Genomic DNA, 19,107 nt, shown 5'->3' with positions numbered 1-19,107 from the left:
AAATATTACTAAGTGCATAAAGCTGAATGCACAGAAGTTAAATGCATGGAGGTTACAGACTTACTGTAGTCTGTTCTGCCAAATTTGGGGGTGGGGGAAGAGGGAGAGCTCTAAAGTGGCATGTTTGACTGATGAGCCACAAGTCAAGTTCAAAGTATACAGTTTGCTATACTTGAGCCAGGGGTTAACTAAAGACATTTTGGTGCTTTAAGCAAAATCTCCAAGTGGTACCTCCCCGAAGCCCCAAGCTAACTTCTATGAAGGAAGAAAGTTCTGAGAATGAAAATATAACCCAAGAATACTAACTGTACTTGTTTAGTTGTTGGTCAAAGGAAATCTGCATCCTAGTGTTAATATTTTTAGATATGAAAGTGACTTTCACTGGGGAATCTTGTGTAATTTGTCCTAATGAACAATAAGAGATGTAGGTCTCATACGCTGTGGTTAAACCACTGAGCCTAGGGCTTGCTGATCAGAAGGTCCACGGTTCGAATCCCTGTGACGGGGTGAGCTCCCGTTGCTTGGTCCCAGCTCCTGCCAACCTAGCAGTTCGAAAGCACGTCAAAATGCAAGTAGATAAATAGGAACCGCTACAGCGGGAAGGTAAACAGCGTTTCTGTGTGCTGCTCTGGTTTGCCAGAAGCGCCTTTGTCATGCTGGCCACATGACCTGGAAGCTATACGCCGGCTCCCTCGGCCACTAATGCGAGATGAGCACGCAACCCCAGAGTCGGTCACGACTGGACCTAACGGTCAGGGGTACCTTTACCTTTATATTAATATGGTTCATAGTCCCTTTCTTGGGCTGCAGTTTTAGGTGCTTAATAACAAATTCCCCATTAGGAACATAACAGGTTATTGGTTTGTGTGGTTTTTAGTTCTTGCTTTTATTATGTATTTTGTGTTTTTATCTTGCATTTGTATGTTGTGAACTGCCTTGAGATCTATGGAAGAAGGGTGGTATAAGCAAGCAAACAAACAAACAAACAAACAAACAAGGGGAAGCACTCCCCGGTTCTCTGGGATTCACTCATCCCCCTGCCACTGTGCCACATGGAATTCCCTCTTGTTCTTAATTAAGGCAATCAAGAAATATGTGCTGTACCAGTCATTGACAGATTGCATCCTATGATAATGAAAGCTAATTTTAATCACCACACATGAGTCACTGAAAGGATTTGGTTCAGTGACTCACTGAGCAACTTAGTCAATCGGAGGATTAAATTATTGCTGCCTTACCAGGAGAATCTGTTTGGAAATCCAAGCTAGACTAAGCTCCAGTAAAAAGGGGGGAAAGGATGCAATAAACATCTGGTAACAGAAGCGCAATAAAACTGTGAATTTTACCCTTCATACTATACAGGTTAACTGTTCTTCTACAGATGGCCATGTTTAATTGCACACTCACACCAGAACTCTCACTTTGAGAGAATTGAGGGGTTTACAGAACGGCGACATGGTTTGTACACTGAAATGTGCTACAGTTTCATTAATAAATGCAGGTTAAAGGCACAGTTCAGATGAAGGAAAGCATTTTAATTTCTGTTCAATTGGATTTTAGAGTGCTTAACTGTGGCTTGATTGTGGCCCATACCACGAGCAAAAATTCCACCAAGTGAAGGGAACATTGAGCTAAAACCATAAATCTTCATGAGTTGCAAAATTCAGGATTACACATTCTAGAAAACTCCCAGGCCTCAAAGAAAACAAGCCCCACCTGAAATCCCTAGTGGAAATAGCACACCTGATCCCGCACGTTATGCAGGTACAGGATTCTTCATCACATAACAGCCCTTTGCTTGTATGTCTGGCTTCCTATTTGACACATAAGGAAGACGGAGGGGAAAGTCCCAACTTTCTCCAGGATAGTTTCTAAGGGCTCATCCACTACATCTGCTTGTCCTATGCCTAGAAAGTATGGGTCCAAGAAGTTTCCCCCTTGCCCCACTCTTTTTTCAGGGAAAACCCACTCTTTATCTCTAAGCTGGAACAAATGGCAACCGACAGAAAACCTGATTGCCATTTGCTCTGATTGAGTGCTAGAGAGCAGTTTCCCCGGGGGGGGGGGGAGCTGTGGGACAAAAGGAAATGTGGGTAAGTAGATTTCCATATTTGCCTCCGGTTTTATTTCTTCAACAGCAGGCATGGTAGTGTGTATTGGCTGGTTCTCTTATCTGTCCATGAATTCCATCCTCTGGGAACATCCAGAACTGATTAAGCAGTTTTCACCTGATGCTGCAGCTAAAAATACGATATATACCGGCGTATAAGACGACTGGACGTATAAGACGATCCCCAACTTTTCCAGTTAAAATATAGAGTTTGGGATATACTCGCCGTATAAGAAATATGACCCAGCGAATAAGACAGGGATGGGCAACCTTTTGAGCTTGATGTGTCAAAATTCACCAAAAAACCGAGCATAACTCGGGTGGTGTGTCACTTCGAGAAAAAAACCAATAATTTCATGATATTTATAGTTTAAATAACAAAATTGTATAATTGTAATATATCATGGCTGCCAAGTTTTCCCTTTTCTCGCGAGGAAGCCTATTCAGCATAAGGGAATTTCCCTTTAAAAAAGGGAGAACTTGGCAGCTATGGTAATATATAACTATATTTAATAACCCAAAAACTAATTATTTAACCAAACCAAACCAAAAAACCCTTATTTATCACAAAGTGCCCAGAGTTGTTGAGCTTTTTGGGGGGAGCTGCTGACCAAAGTTTTGGAGGTTTTTTGGGGGGGTGCAAAAGTTGCTTTGCTTTTGGGGGAGGGAATGCCCCAAAGCTGCTGCGGTTTTTGGGGAGGAAAGAGAACAGAAATAAATGACGAATAATACCTTCGCTGGAACTAACATGCAGCACCGATATAGTCTGCCAAAACGCCAAAAACCCAGCATAGAACGGGTTAAAAAATGAACGCTGTTACACCCAATCATAGTCTGCCAAAGCGGCAGAAAAACAGCACAGAAAGGGTTAAAAAACCAATCTTTGGCTACCAGGAACAACAACAACAAGGAGCTAGCGGAGACAAGCTCTAGTGGAGACAAGCTGTAGGAGGAGCGGGAGAACAAATGGGGGGGGGACAACAACAGCGCAAATGGGGCCGATGGGGCGCGGGCTCTGCGTATCATGTCTGACACGCGTGTCATAGGTTCACCATCACTGGTATAAGATGACCCCTGACTTTTGAGAAGAGTTTCCTGGGTTAAAAAGTAGTCTTATACGCAGGAATATACAGTAAATTTATGAATGTGAAATTTAATTTATGACTTCAATAATAATTATTAGACTCTTTGTGGTATAGCAAGTTAAATAATGCATTTTTTAAAAATCCTCTGCCCATGAATCCACTTTCCAATAAGTGATCCACTTACTGTTGAGAAGGCGGAAGTCTATGAATGGGTAGGAACCACGTCGCTCAGAGAGAACCCCTGTCTGACCTCTCAGTCGTGCATCTCCTGCAAAACATGATTATTGAGCCAAGATTAGAGACACATTTTCTTCCAAGAGAATGTTGAGATACCTTATTAAGCCACAAGATAAATGGTAGCAAAGGAAAATGTCTACGAAGCCAAGTTTGATCTGATATAGCAAACCGGGTTTACTATACCTGGGGGGGGGGGAGGGGTGGTCCTTTCTCAGCTCAGAGTCTGCATTTCCTTGTGGTTAGCCATCCAGTTAAAAGTAATAAAAGTCAAAGTAATGAAGTCTACAGCCATCTGTGCGCATTTGTTGTTTGTATGCTGTCCCTACTGCTCATGGAATCGGCACTGATCTTCTATTGAAGGGTGAGAGGAGGAAGCGGCCAGTGAACTATAATACGGCTGCATACACCTTATAAGCTTAAAACACAGGTCATTCCTTTTCTCAATTTGGATTGAAGTTGGTTTGGAGGGGAACTCATCAGATTGGTATTTTGTATGGATAGATACAGGATAGGTATGTATTCTATGTTACATTGTGCGTGCACAGCTTCCCAGACTAGCGGAGGGAGCACTGGATGCAGAGTAAACAAGAATGTGTACACAGCCTAAGACACACACATCCTTTATGCTAACGAGTTTTTCAGCACAACCATGAGAAACAAGTCTTTTGCAAGTTTCATGTAAGTTAATGGAAATTGGGCACTAGCTAATTGACAATACAGTGACAGAGTCCAAGAACTGTGAGTCATTTCCTTCTTATGGAGTAATTCAAGACTTCCATATCCCTGGAAATCCATATTTGTATCTGTATCTGGTTAGCAAAACAGGCACATACTGGAAACAATTTTAGTAGTCCTCGCCTATGGTTCTTGACTCTTGCTCATTGATTACTTCGTCAAAAATAGTGAACATCTCAATTGATTTCATGAATCTCTGGGCTGATTTGAAATGTCTAATCTATATTTAATTAAAAATACTTGGGGTGAAATAGTGCAAAATTATCATTGAAGATCTGCAAGCAAGAGCATATATTTGTGGCGTTTCTAATACAAGGATCTTTCCTGGGAAATTAACATGCATTTTAAATGTCAATATTTCTTTATTTAATTTTTTAAAAATCCCATTCTTCTCCCAAAAGGGCTCCCAAGGTGACTTACAGATTATTATTATTATTATTATTATTATTATTATTATTATTATTATTTAAAAAAGCCAGAGGCTTACCATTTAAAAGACATGGCACAAAAGGAAAAACGGGGAGGAGGAGGAAGGAAAATGCAAACTTAGGCATTTCTTATAAAAACTGGCTCATAAGGTATGTTTAAAGGCATTTCTCAAAACATGAGCTTAAAACGAAAAAAAATATTACTTTGAAATTAGTACTTTCTGGTTCCAATCTGACTAGAGTTTTGCATGATAAGTTGTTCATTAGTACATTTCCCCATGTGTATCAGTTGCTAGTTCAGGAACAAGAGACGTAAATCAAATGGACATCCAAGCAGAACCAAATTAAGACATTTAGAAGCCCTAAGCACTGAAAAGATTCATGTAGTTCATGTAATTCAAACTAAAAGCAACACTAAACTGTAAAATAAAATTTTAAAAAGAAATAAAACAGAACACAGATTTATGGCAACACATGACGGGACTTGATTTCCTCACATTATTTTGACCTACATTACTAGGCAGGGGTAAGTAGTAAAAAGAAAACAGAAAAGGGGGGTAGTGTGGAGTGGAGGGTTAGGAAGTCTAACTAAGTTCTGATGTTCACAACCTGGTGTAGCAAGTCACATGTAAACAAGTGTCAATGCATTTGGATCTGGTCCACTGTTTCTTGCTCCTTCTCCTTGGGGCAGGTTACTATGAATGACCTCCATCAGAATTGTTTCTCAAGTGCAGGAGTTAACAGCAAGGAAATTCATGCATGCCTTAAGAAGACTGCATGAGGGCACAAAAAGGGTGAAAAAGTACATGTGTGCCAGCCCTGCCCCTTCCACATCACCCCCACCCTTCTCACACACAAATAGGGGTTCGCATGCTCGGATCAAACCCTTTCACCTAGATAGTGCATCTGCTATAGCGGAATTCATTTTCCATCACTTCAATAATTACATTTACCACTGGCATATTTGATTACCTGCTCACTCTTCCCGATATGTAGTTGAAGTAGTGTCATAGGAGTGTATTGGCTAGTGCCGAGGACATCACTGACAAAAAGCCACACCTCCCATGCTCAATAATCTGCAGGCACTGTTGTCTTCTTCAGAAGCTCAACTGAGGAATACTAGTTTCTCCTGTTCTTTTTCTTTTTTAGTTTATGAGAGCTCACTTTTTTTTCTTCATTTCTGGAATGCATACTTTCCATGTTTACAAAAACAAAACAAAACCCTAACAACCTGGCAAAAGAGCAATCTGCCCACATTATGCTGTGAATTTCTGTGTCCCTGTTATGTGACCCCAGTGGCCACTGAGGCTGTGTGTATATAGAAAAGTGGTGAGTGTAAATCGCATGCTGAGTACTTGCAAAAGTTACAGGCCAGCAGGTAAGGGTTGTTTACCATAGGAGACATTTCCAATAGCAACTCCATGGCAACTGTAACGTATGCTCTGCCCTTAAGATTTCGTAGGTTTGATAGTGGCATCATTAATTGCAGGAATCGGCACATGCATTTTAGGCTTTCTTGCATGCATTCCACCTTCCAGTCTAATTTCTTCAAAACCAAAGCAGAACGGATGTTACATTTTTCTTTTAACTTCATCTTCTCTTAAAAAGAAAGGATTCTGTAGAAAAGAAACAGAAAACTGTGATCTTAAAAACAAGAGTTGCTCCAGCCTCTTTGCACCGCGAAGGAAAATAACCATAGCAAAGAGAAATGGAAAAGGGGCTGTCTCTTTTCTGCTTGTTTGAATCTGAAGTCAAAAGATATCACTCTGGAATGTTCAGTGTTACAAACAGCTACTAGTCTGTCAGAGCCAATGACTGGGGGAGCTGCTGATTCTCCCAAAGGAGACGTTCCTCAGATTAATCTGTTGCCCACTTGGCTTCTTACTTAGTCTGTTTTTAACAAAAGTCTGTGCTAGGTAACACTTTTTGTTTTTAATATGGCTTATTATGTAACTGTCAGCGAGGGTGGGTGCTCTGATGACAGCTTACTGCTAATGGAACATCAGTTTAAGTGACCAAAAACAAGCAGCTAGCTATAGCTAAAGCATCAAGGTCAATGTGGGACGTAGAGAAGAAAGCAAGACAAGACTGGGACATCAGTTAAGAGCAGGGCTGTAGACCCAAAAACATATTGAGCTGGATAGTCGACATATATGCAATGCTGAGGAGCACGGGGTTACTCCAAACATCTGCAATTCATGGGTGTGCAATGCCACACTTGTTACAGAAAACAGACTGAAATGGTTATCCTCTAAAAAATCTCAGTCTGGGAGTGTGCAAAGAAACACTGAGAACTAAGGTTGCAATCATAACCCCATTTACCTGAGAGTAAGCCCCATTAAATTCAACAGGACTTAATCGAGAGCAGACATGGTTAGGATTATGCTGTAAGGAACAACTGACATGGTCTATTATGATGTTTGTGCAAAAGCAACCTGTTTTCCCTCCCCCATGTTTCTAATGAGATTCACAAACCCAACCCCAGACAGGCCCATTTAGCCTTCTAAAACCTCCTGAAAGGTAAAAGTCCAGGCTTCCTCCCTTGCAGTGCCCTATAATTCAGGCACCGAAAGGGAGGCAATCTTAGCATAACTTCAAGAGCACATTAAGAACATAAGAGCCCTACCAGAATAGTCCAAATGCCTATCTAGTGCAGCTTCCTGTTGGGTATATTGCGTTTGGGGAAAAACAATTCCCTACAGTTTTTGAAAAACAAACCTTGCAGGTATCAAGATCAATTGCATTGCTGTGCAGATTCAAAAGGTAACGAGCATAACTCAACTGTCCTTGAATGCCATTGCTGCATTTTACCATGTTGTAGGCCACAAAAGCTATCACATTCTACAGCTTATTCCCTGAACCAATGATTAACGGAGTAAAAATAAATAAAAAATGCCAGTTAATATATGGAATTTAGCTTCTGAGTTAAAAGAATTTCAATTAATCTATACAGGGTGTTGTTGTTTTTAAATTGCACAGCACATGCACTCTGATATAACTAAACTCACTTAGCAACATATAATGCATTGTGTTACTATGGCAACCTGATAGCCAGGGCCTTCATTAATATTTCTAACAAGTTTCATTACGATAATGTGTTTTATTAATTATGTAAATACTAGCTGATGAGTGTTCGGTTGTCTTTGTAAAATTCCTTTCACCAGAGGAGCAGCGTTCACATGTATATATTGATGCAGAGACCTGAACTGGGAATTAAACTTTTTCATTAAAGCATGTTCACCACCGCCAATTTTATTTCGATGGAAAAGAAGCTGCAGGATCCCAGGATTCTGGATCTGACCCTCCATCAATTTCCTAGCAACTTCTGCTCCCTTTGCTCCTACTTGTGTTCAAAGGTCTGTAGTAAACACTGTGCACAGGAAGCTCCCCCATCTATGTCTCGGATTCATGGCTTGCCATCAATTGGAGGATGCCAATTATTTCCAGCTTAGCAAGTCCCTAGAAGTAGAAACAGCAATTTGTGGATTTCCAACGAAGCTGAATGTTGGAAGATTCAAGACAGATAAAAGAAAGCACTTCTTCACGCAGAGCCCTGTTATACTATGAAACTCATTTGCATAGGAGGCAGTGGTGGCACCACCTGGATGGCTTTAAAAGAGGATTGGACCAATTCACGGAGGAGAGGGCTATTGATGTCTACTAGCCATGAGAGCTATGCTCTGTCTCCACAGTTACTGGAAACCGCAGGAGGGGAGAGGGCTCTTGTGCTCAAATCCTGTTTCCCACATGCATCTGGTCAGCCACTGTGAGAACAGGATGCTGGACCAAATAGGCCATTGGCCTGATCCAGCAAGCTCTTCTTATGTTCTTAATAACAACACAATCTAGCACACCCCAGGCAGAAAAGGTTATTGCTCATATCTCTTTCTGCTCTGTTAGTTTTCTGTTGTGGTGGTGGGAAATTTATTTGCATACATGGTAGCTTTCAAAAATGTGATCCTTTATGTGCTTTTGCTTGGGCTCCTTGATCACTGCAGATGGTGACAGCAGCCACAAAATTAAAAGACGCCTGCTTCTTGGGAGAAAAGCAATGACAAACCTAGACTGCATCTTAAAAAGCAGAGACATCACCTTGCCTACAAAGGTCCGTATAGTTAAAGCTATGGTTTTCCCAGTAGTGATGTATGGAAGTGAGAGCTGGACCATAAAGAAGGCTGATCACCGAAGAATTGATGCTTTTGAATTATGGTGCTGGAGGAGACTCTTGAGAGTCCCATGGACTGCAAGAAGATCAACATAGCTGCCAAGTTTTCCCTTTTCTCGCGAGGAAGCCTATTCAGCATAAGGGAAAATCCCTGTAAAAAAGGGATAACTTGGCAGCTATGAAGATCAAACCTATCCATTCTTAAGGAAATCAGCCCTGAGTGCTCCCTGGAAGGACAGATCATGAAGCGGAGGCTCCAATACTTTGGCCACCTCATGAGAATAGAAGAATCCTTGGAAAAGACCCTTATGTTGGGAAAGATTGAGGGCACTAGGAGAAGGGGATGACAGAGGACGAGATGGTTGGACAGTGTTCTCGAAGCTACGAACATGAGTTTGACCAAACTGTGGGAGGCAGTGCAAGACAGGAGTGCCTGGCGTGCTATGGTTCAGGGGGTCACGAAGAGTCGGACACGACTAAACAACAACGTGCTTTTGCTTGCAAGGAGTTGCTCTCATTAAAAAGGCATTCCCTTCAACAATCTGAAGCGATACAGCCCCAATTTACCACTTCGTTATTCAGCTGCATATGTAGACTAGACTAATTTTCACTAGTTCGTTCACAAATCCTAGCTCATTGTTTCTTTAAACATTTCAATGTTGTGGTAGGCACTACTCAGTAATTAGTGTGCTACTGTAATAGCTTATTTGCAAACACAGTAAAGCAGAATCAAACCATTAACTTTCACAATTTTAAACAACTGTGCCCTTTCCAATTGCCTGAAATATCTGTGACTATTTCTTGCAAATGATGAACAAATTTCCAATTAAGAACTGACTTGCAGATCATTTATAGCTCTCAGCAAATGCATGTCTTTTGTCTGCGCTCATGGATTTAATGAGTCACACTGCATGCATTTTGTTTTATGATTGTGCAATTGATATAATATGTACATAGTAATTTGTGAATTCTATTGAAGATACAATTGGACCTTCTTTGTTTTTCAATTCTTTTAAAGCACAGCCTGGCCAAAATCACACATGAGCTTCAGCTGGGATCAGTGCTTTTCTTCTAGAAAAAATGGTGCCAGTACTATGTACCCCTAAGTACACCCCCCAAAAAAGCACTGGTTGGGATTCTCTTTCATATGCAGTTCATGTCCTTTCCTCATTTTAACTAAGCAGCTCCCATCCAACTAGTGTAGAATAAAAGAGACTTCTACTTCCCAAGACTGTGGTATATACAGCTCTATAGCTAAATCCAGATGCATGGAGGTTTATTTGCCTAGCATTTTTTTTCTCATTCCTCCCCGCCCCCTTCTTTGCATGAGATGCCAACTAATGCATCCCAATGCCAAGTAGATGCTGTAACATCTGGCACATGGGCAGCTTCTTCTGCCAGATGTGTTACAATAACCGTTGAAACTGATCCTGTTGTAAATTTAGCCAGGCTGTCTTTGATTATCTTTATTCTGACAAATGCCACCTGCTTTGGGGAATGTTCTTTGTTTTAAAAGGCTTTTGCTGCGCTCTTGAACATCTCCAATATTCTTGATTGGGCACCCTTTTTGTATCACAGGCATTTCTGGTTTTGTTTTGGAAAACTCAAATAACATGCTCAAATTGGCACAATTTGAATATTTAGGTTGCAAGTCTTAGATTTCTGGCAGGAATCTGAACATTTGGGCAATGGGGAAAGGAAGACGAGCATGTCTTCAGAAAATCCAGTAGCAGCATGAGAGCTAGCAGTAGGATTTATAGAGGGGAAGTTATGCAAGGTCCAGAAATAACTTTGTGTAGGAGTTTTTGTGATCACCAAAAGTCTGGCACAAATCACCCATTGATTTCTAAAAGGTTTGCAAGCTTTCATCGATTTAATCATTAGATTCATCAATTAAAGCCTTGCTTGTTTAATATAGCTGCAAATTTTAGTCAGTGTATGCATTTTTATTAGTGGGGCCAAGACTGCTGACTTTTCAAAGCCATTTTGCCTCTAGTGACAAGGAATTAAAATGTAAGCAATGAACAGGCTCTTCTTAGTATTAAGTGGAAGTTTTCATTTATTAATATGCCAAGTTGTATCACAGTTCCCCAAAACACACCTATAGAGAGGTTTCTTTAAATGTGCAATTTTATTTTAATTTGATAAATTATGAACTACAATTCATCTGCTAAAATGTTCTTACTAGTGAATAGCTGTATACAGATAGCACAACTTCCTGTATGTTTCCAAAACGTTTTTCTCTGTGACCATGAAGGCTTAATAATAAATAATAATAATAATAATAATAATAATAATAATAATAATAATAATACAGTGGTACCTCGGTTTACAAACACAATTGGTTCCGGAAGTCTGTACTTAACCTGAAACGTACTTAACCCGAAGCGAACTTTCCCATTGAAAGTAATAGAAAGTGGATTAATCCGTTCCAGACGGTCCGTGGAGTACATGTACTTAAACTGAAAAAACTCAAACCGAGGCATACTTAAACTGAGGTATGACTGTACGTAGAATATGTTCAGCATTCTGTATTTCACATACCTTGCTTGGATCCTAAGATGTGGACAGAAGGAAAGTTTCCCACCCCTCCTCTGCCCCCTGAAAATATCTCTATTAACCAAATAATTCATTTAGAAGGGTCCTAGCTGTGCCCTTCAATTCCCCAAACATATTTGAAAACATAAAGAGCAGGATGTTTCAGGAACTGGGTTGTGTGATGCAGGCTCAGTTTCCCCCTTCCCCAAACCTTTCTGAATTTCCAAACAGAGTAATCCCAGGGGGACAAGCCTTTTGGCCAACTTTGGCCAAAAACATCACAAAGAAAGTGGCCCCTAAATCGTAATATCCTCATCCTATTCATACAAAGGAAAATGTCCCACCCCCCTTCTGCTGCCCTCACTGTCAATGTTTCCTAAGATATAGGTTAAAGCTGAAAAATCAGTGAGGATATTTATTTTGGCAGGAAAGTCCTATAATCGTGCCTCTGTATTTTGTTTCTTTCTAGGCAGCAAATCTTTATATAGAGAGAAGAGGGGGAGTTTGGATGTTCATGCAAAACAGATGGATAATCTAAAACTTCTAGATGAAAACATTTTACAAATCTTGAAGTAATATACCAATAGTGGCTCCCATACTAGTTCCCTCAAATCACAACCTTGAATCTTTGGGAACAAAGGCATATGACTGTGTAATATTGAATGAAATTGTAGAAATATATGGTTTCTCATTGTAGATATTTTAGCATGTGTAAACTTGTAGGAAATACAGCACGGAGCTCTTTCCTCCCAGGCACATAAACTCATTTTGTAGCTCAGTGTGGTAGTGTGCAGGCTTCTCTGAAATGCAACTTTTTCATCTTAGAAGGAGGTAAATAAGAAAGGCTTATTTATTCATCCATTCATTTACCCTGCAAAAAATCAATGTGAATACAGGGGGTCAACATTTTCTGAATTTTTATTTATCTTATTTATATAATCCCTCCTTGATCAGGAGAAAGAGAGAGAACATGCTGTTGTCAACAATATGAAAACCAAGTAGTGCCTTGAAGTGAATGTGCCTTGGACTGCTTTTTAAGGTATAAGTGTTATAAATACACATTTATAAAATGAAAAGGCTATGAAGTTGACTTTCCTCCCCCTTCCTCCCTGCAGCAGCCCACCAAAGTGGTCACATGGCAGAATGCCGAGAAATCTCAATCATTTGGTCCCAAGAGTAGAAAGAATATAGCAAGAAAAGTTCATGATCCTCCTGCTTTTTGCTATGTATCAAAAATATGAACATGGCATGGAGAAAGTGGATGACGAAAAGTTTTTCTCCCTCATGATGCTAGAACTCATTGACATCCAAAGAAGTTGAATACTGGAGGAGTCAGAAAGGAAGACAAAAGAAAGTACTTAAACTATAGAATTTACGACCACAGGAGCCAATGATGGCCACTAACTTGGATGACTTTAAAAACGAAAACTGTATGCTTCTTCTTTTTTTTTTTTAAAAAAAAGTTTTTATTGTTTAAAATCAACAAAGCAACAAATACACACTTACATATAAAAAGGAATAATAAGGTGGGGAGAATAATAAGGGAGGGGGAAAAGAATCAGCGATACAATGAAAAAGATCGATAAAAAAAAAAGAAGAAAAAAGAAAAGAAAGAAAGAAAAAAGAGGGCAAAAGAAACCCTTATTCTTCCAATATTTCGTCAAAACTTATCCTCACAGGTTTACAGAACAAATAAGAATACAAAACAGATACACTCATCACATCTACATATAGATACTTCCTGTCCCTTTTGTTGCACACTTTTCTATATCCTATGTTTCACAGGCTTATATTAATAATATCTCTTTTTTCTCCTCATTATTATTCTAATCCTTTCTGTTTCTCTCAAGCATCATTCAATGTCCATGAGTAGAGAGCTATTTGGGTAATATGTTTTAAGATAGTTCTTATACACTCTCCACTCTTTCACTGTCTTTTGTACGGGTATATCTCTCATTGAATCTGTCAACCATGCCATCCTAATATAGTTTAACATTTGTGTTTGCCAGTCTATTACTGTGGGCAGCGTCTCGCTCTGTATGCTTCTGAATACAAGTTGTATGCTTCTGAATACAAGTTTCTGGAACCAGAGGAGGGGAGAGTGCTCTTGCGCTCATGGGTTTCCTACAGAAATCTGGTTGGCCACTGTGAGAAGAGGCTGCTGGGCTAGTTGGTTTGTTGGCCTGTTCTACCGGGCTATTCTTATGTTAAAAGCCTTCAAAAGTTGGGGAATAGTGAATGGTGTGGGCTGTCACATAGAGGGCTGAGGGATACCAGTGAATCCCTGAAAATTCAGTGCAAACAACTTATTTGGGAGTCTGAAAGCACCACACTTCCATGAACGGTTAACACCATCTCTTAGATGTTACCCTGAGTGCCTTGAAAGAAGGATGGGCTACAAACATAACACATAAATGCACAACCAGGACTTTCTTGGGTTCCATGATCACTGCAGATGGTGACAGCAGTCACGAAATTAAAAGACGCCTGCTTCTTGGGAGAAAAGCAATGACAAACCTAGACAGCATCTTAAAAAGCAGAGACATCACCTTGCCGACGAAGGTCCGTATAGTTAAAGCTATGGTTTTCCCAGTAGTGATGTATGGAAGTGAGAGCTGGACCATAAAGAAGGCTGATCGCCGAAGAATTGATGCTTTTGAATTATGGTGCTGGAGGAGACTCTTGAGCAGGCACCCCCAAACTGCGGCCCTCCAGCTGTTTTAGCCTACAACCCCCATGATCTCTAGCTAACAGGACCAATGGTCGGGGGAGATGGGAATTGTAGTCCAAAACATCTGGAGGGCCGAAGTTTGGGGATGCCTACTCTTGAGATTCCAATGGACTGCAAAAAGATCAAACCTATCCATCCTTAAGGAAATCAGCCCTGAGTGCTCTCTGGAAGGACAGATCCTGAAGCTGAGGCTCCAATACTCTGGCCACCTCATGAGAAGAGAAGACTTCCTGGAAAAGCCCCTGATGCTGGGAAAGATTGAGGGCACAAGGAGATGGGGATGGCAGAGGACAAAATGGTTGGACAGTGTTCTCGAGCTACCAACATGAGTTTGACCAAACTGCGGGAGTGCCTGGCGTGCTCTGATCCATGGGGTCACGAAGAGTCGGACACGACTAAACGACAAAAATTCACCAAACTTAGAACCCTAGGACATTCACAAAATGCCAGCCATTTACTTTCTGCCTGCAAAATTCTTGATAGAACATCAGCTTGGCCAGGTTCTTATTAAATCTAGGAAGCTGCAGTACATAGATTAAAGGTAAAGGGACCCCTGACCATTAGGTCCAGTCATGACCGACTCTGGGGTTGCGCACTCATCTCGCATTGATGGCCGAGGGAGCCGGCGTATAGCTTCCAGGTCATGTGGCCAGCATGACAAAGCCGCTTCTGGCAAACCAGAGCAGCACATGGAAACGCCGTTTACCTTCCCGCTATAGCGGTTCCTATTTATCTACTTGCATTTTGACGTGCTTTCGAACTGCTAGGTTGGCAGGAGCTGGGACCAAGCAACGGGAGCTCACCCCGTCACAGGGATTCGAACCGCTGACCTTCTGGTCAGCAAGCCCTAGGCTCAGTGGTTTAGCCCACAGCGCCACATAGATAGTGGACTACAAATAATATTGAGGTGCTCATTTCACAAGGCTGTACTTGACTGCCATTTCCCTGCAAGGCAGGGATGGGGAACCTGTGGCCCTCTAGACATTACTCCCATAATTCCAGACTGTTGTGATGGGGCTGATGGGAGTGAGAGCCCAACAACATTTGCAGAGGCGACTGATTCCCCACCCTTCCTTCATAAGGAAGAAGCTTCTCTTTAAGTTGAGCTCCGGCTTCTTCAGACGCATGCTCTGCACTAACTTGCTCTTAATCAAGCAGCAGATCTGATCAGCAGGTAGCTGGAATCAAGCTTTATAAAAATGATTTGCAGAAATACACAGCAGACATGTCACAACATGCCGGAACAGGTTCAGAGGCCCAGCTTCTTTCCTTTGTATTCAGGCAAGTAATTTCCATAGTCTTCTTTTATTTTTGTTTCGTTCACTGAAGCATCAACAGATGCAATTTGTGAAAGTTAGGGAAGGGGGGGGGCATTTGCCAACATTGCAGGCATTTTTAGTGGAAAATGTTCCACACAAAACCCTCTGCATGAAAATTATCCAACTTCCCTGTCAGCAGTTAATTCCAAGTGAAGGAAATAGTGATGGTGGTAAAGCCCAATGGATAATGCTTCTCTGGCACAACCAACACGCAGTAGTGCTTGTATGCGTGTGCTCTATTGCCTACACTCACACACATTTCTTGCTATCTTCTACATATTACAATTCATATTCGTACTACAGACAGACACAAATACTTGTTGATTTTGTTCACAAAGATTTCCTGGAACTTCATTGTTCAATCTGAAGTCGATCTAAGTCTTTTTTCAAAATCATTTTACTACCGTATACATCTATATTTTAAAAGGTCCGTTATTTGGAGCACAAACTAATACAAGCTGAATTTGTTTAAATCCAACCAGCTGAAAACTAGGCTATCAAAACATCAGGATTGGCAACCAGTGAAGTTATGTAAGCAGAGGTGATATATGCCAACAGGGTCTCAATCCTGTTAGGAACTGTGCTGCAGTATTCTGCACTAACTACAGTTTTCAGGTCATGTGCAAGAGAAACCCCACATAGGCTGCATTGCAACAGTTCAATCTTGAACTCAGTAGTGCCTGAACTACTATGGGTCAAGTTCTCCCCATCCAGGAATGACCAAAGCTGTTGTACCAGGTGCTGCTGGTAAAAGACACTTCTAGCCACTGGGGTTATCTGGGCCTTCAGTGACAAAGCTGGATCCAGAAGCACCGCCAGAGCAGATAGCTGTTCCTCTAAGGCAGGCATCCCCAAACTGCGGCCCTCCAGATGTTTTTGCCTACAACTCCCATGATCCCTAGCTAACAGGACCAGTGGTCGGGGAAGATGGGAACTGTAGTCCAAAACATCTGGAGGGCCGAAGTTTGGGGGTGCCTGCTCTAAGCGGAATTGAAACCCCACCCAAGGCAGGTAATCATCTAATTTCTCATACCCAGAAACCACTCGCCCACAGTACCTCCACCATGCTAGGGTTCAGTCTCAGCTTATTGTCTCATCCATTTCCACCAGGCACCTGTGTAGTCTCTCCTGATTCAGATGTCATGGAGAAATAGAGCCAAGTGTTGTCAGCGTGCTGATGGCACCTTGTTCCCGTACTCCTTATGGCTGCTCCCAGTGGCTTCATATAGGCATCAACTAGCACTGGGGATAAAGTAGTGCCTTGTGGAACCCCACAATGTAACTGCTAGGGGCCTCAAAAGCCCCAATGCTATTCTCTGGACTGGAAACACATGAGGCGAACTGAAACAGGTTCCTCAGGTGGCAGAATCCTGGGGGACAGTGCCTTTGCAGGCACCCCGCCCACTGCACAATGGTGGCTTTCAGTGAGATCTCACCAGAACCTGCAGCTGCATGACCCCAGTAGGCGAAGCTTTGGCAAGGGGGGAGGCGGGAAACACACCTTCCTCAGGTGGCCACCCCTGCACTGTAGCACACTGCCCCCATTCCATTCCATGGAGCTGGTCCAGTAAAGTATCAGAAGCAGGAGCAGGGTCACACCCATCAGGATTACCACAGCCATGCCTGAACTCAGATTGAACATATAAAGGCTGAATATTGCAAAAACAGCAAGACTACAAATATTTCTAACTTTCCAACTATTCTTCTACTCCCCTTCCTTATGAGGAACCGTTGAGGGAGCTGGGTATGTTTAGCGTGGAAAAGAGGAGAGTGAGATGAAATATGAGAGTTATATTCAAGTATCTAAAGGGCCATCACACAGAGGATGCAGCAATCTTGTTTTCACCTGCTCTGGAAGCTAGGACCTGAACCAGTGGCTTCAAGCTACAAGAAAGGAGATTCCAACTAAACATCCGGAAGAACTTTGATAGTAAGAGCTATTTGACAGTGGAACAGGCTCCCATGAGACGTGGTGGGCTCTCCTTGGAGATTTTTAAGCAGAGGTTGGATGGGCACCTGTCATGTATTTTATTTTATTTATTGAATTTATATACCGCCTTATACCCACAGGTGTATGATTTAGTTTGCAGTGGGTTGGACTAGATGACCCCTGGGGTCTCTTCCAACTCTACAATTCTAACAGCCTTGATGAAGTTATGACAGAAATGCTTAATCCACAGTCTAGACTTCTCAAGTACCTACACTGTTTTCACTGCTGCTTTCCACCTCACTCCACAAATGTAGCTACTTGATAGATCCATACTTCACTGAGCACTAATAAGACCAGCCTTATCAGAACAGCTCCTGCATGTTTATTAATGCAATTCTTCTCCCTTCTAATTCACTAGCATAAAAAAGTGCCACCTAAACCCGTGGCATTACTGGCTACTTAAAGACTTGAGGCAGGGGCCTACCATGACACAAAATTTAAATAATAATTGCATATACTAACTTTTGCTGTATACATAATATATACCAGGCATCCCCAAACTTCGGCCCTCCAGATGTTTTGGACTACAATTCCCATCTTACCTGACCACTGGTCCTGTTAGCTAGGGATCATGGGAGTTGTAGGCAAAAACATCTGGAGGGCCACAGTTTGGGGATGCCTGATATATACTTTCCCCAAGACTGGAAATTACAGCTTAGCCCTTACAGCACTATGTTTCCTAACATCCTTAACAAACTACAGTTCCCAGATTTCTTTAGGGAGCTCATGTGCTTTAAATATAAGGTGTGAATAGATGCACATTTTAGTTTTTGAGCATATTCAGATAGTGAGGAGCTGTGGTCTCACCTGGCACTGTGCTTTCCAGTATCTCCAGCACCTCTGAAAGTAAAGCTTTTACACACACACACACACACACAGGCTAGAGAGCTGGGCCTCAGCACAGCAGACCAACTGCTCCCTTAACAACACCCCTGACCCCAACCAAATAATTGCTGTCCTCAATTTGTCTCCCTTGCTGCAGATAATGTGCCCGAAAGAAATGATAACACACCTTCAGTCCAGGCTTCGAGAATTGCTTTCCAATGGAGTCTCTGCTTCAAAAAGAAGAAAATTCCACAAGGAAAAAAATGTTCTCAAGCAAGCACTGAATTCTATTACGTTCCCCCAATTGGTGCAAATTTACTTTGATACTGACAGCTGAAATTGCCATCCTGGGGGGGTCACACATATAATCACTAAAGTGAACCAGGTGTTTGGGAAGGGCAGCTGGCTCTACAGATATTTCTTGTTTTTAAAGGGCCAGTGCACAGGAAAGACCCTGAGAGCCTAAGAAACAAAACTAACTTCTTCAGTAGCTGGGCCAAAGCAATAGCAGACGATGCCAGGAAGAGTTAGAATAATTTGTTCAGCCTACAGGAAACTGTGTCGGTGTCTGCAGCAGCACTAACACAAGCTTTCCACACTTTTTTATTGTTATGTTTTTAACAAGCCAAGCAGCAGACAATAGCAGATGAGGGCACTAAAAAGAAGCTGAGCAGTCCATGATTGCTACAAGAGCAAATTAGGAGCAACTCATACTGACTCATACTGAAATCAGACCACTGGTCTATCTAGCTCAGTATGTTACAGGTAGGTAGCCGTGTTGGTCTGACGTAGTCGAAACAAAATAAAAAAAAATCCTTCCAGCAGCACCTTAAAGACCAACTTAGTTTTTCATTTTGGTAGTGACTCTCCAGGGTTTCAGATAGGGCCATTCCCAGGCCTACTAGGAGATGCTGGGGATTGAACTCATGCCCTTCTGCATGCAG

The 19,107-nt window shown here is 41.8% G+C and overlaps 1 protein-coding gene across 10 annotated transcripts in view; it reads right to left on the bottom strand.

Moving 5' to 3' along the window:
* The window catches only part of PDE7B (phosphodiesterase 7B), a 231,494-nt gene that overhangs the window by 28,711 nt on the left and 183,676 nt on the right, over nt 1-19,107 (bottom strand). For all 10 annotated transcript variants that reach the window (XM_088667270.1, XM_088667269.1, XM_088667267.1 and 7 more), the window contains one exon: nt 3,380-3,463. In XM_088667270.1, coding sequence (XP_088523396.1) covers nt 3,380-3,463 — 84 coding nt within the window. The remainder of the gene's footprint in view (nt 1-3,379; nt 3,464-19,107) is intronic.

Source organism: Zootoca vivipara, chromosome 3 (genome assembly GCF_965207765.1).
Source record: "Zootoca vivipara chromosome 3, rZooViv2.hap1.1, whole genome shotgun sequence".
NCBI lineage: Eukaryota > Metazoa > Chordata > Lepidosauria > Squamata > Lacertidae > Zootoca > Zootoca vivipara.
This window is presented reverse-complemented; position numbering and strand designations above follow the sequence as displayed.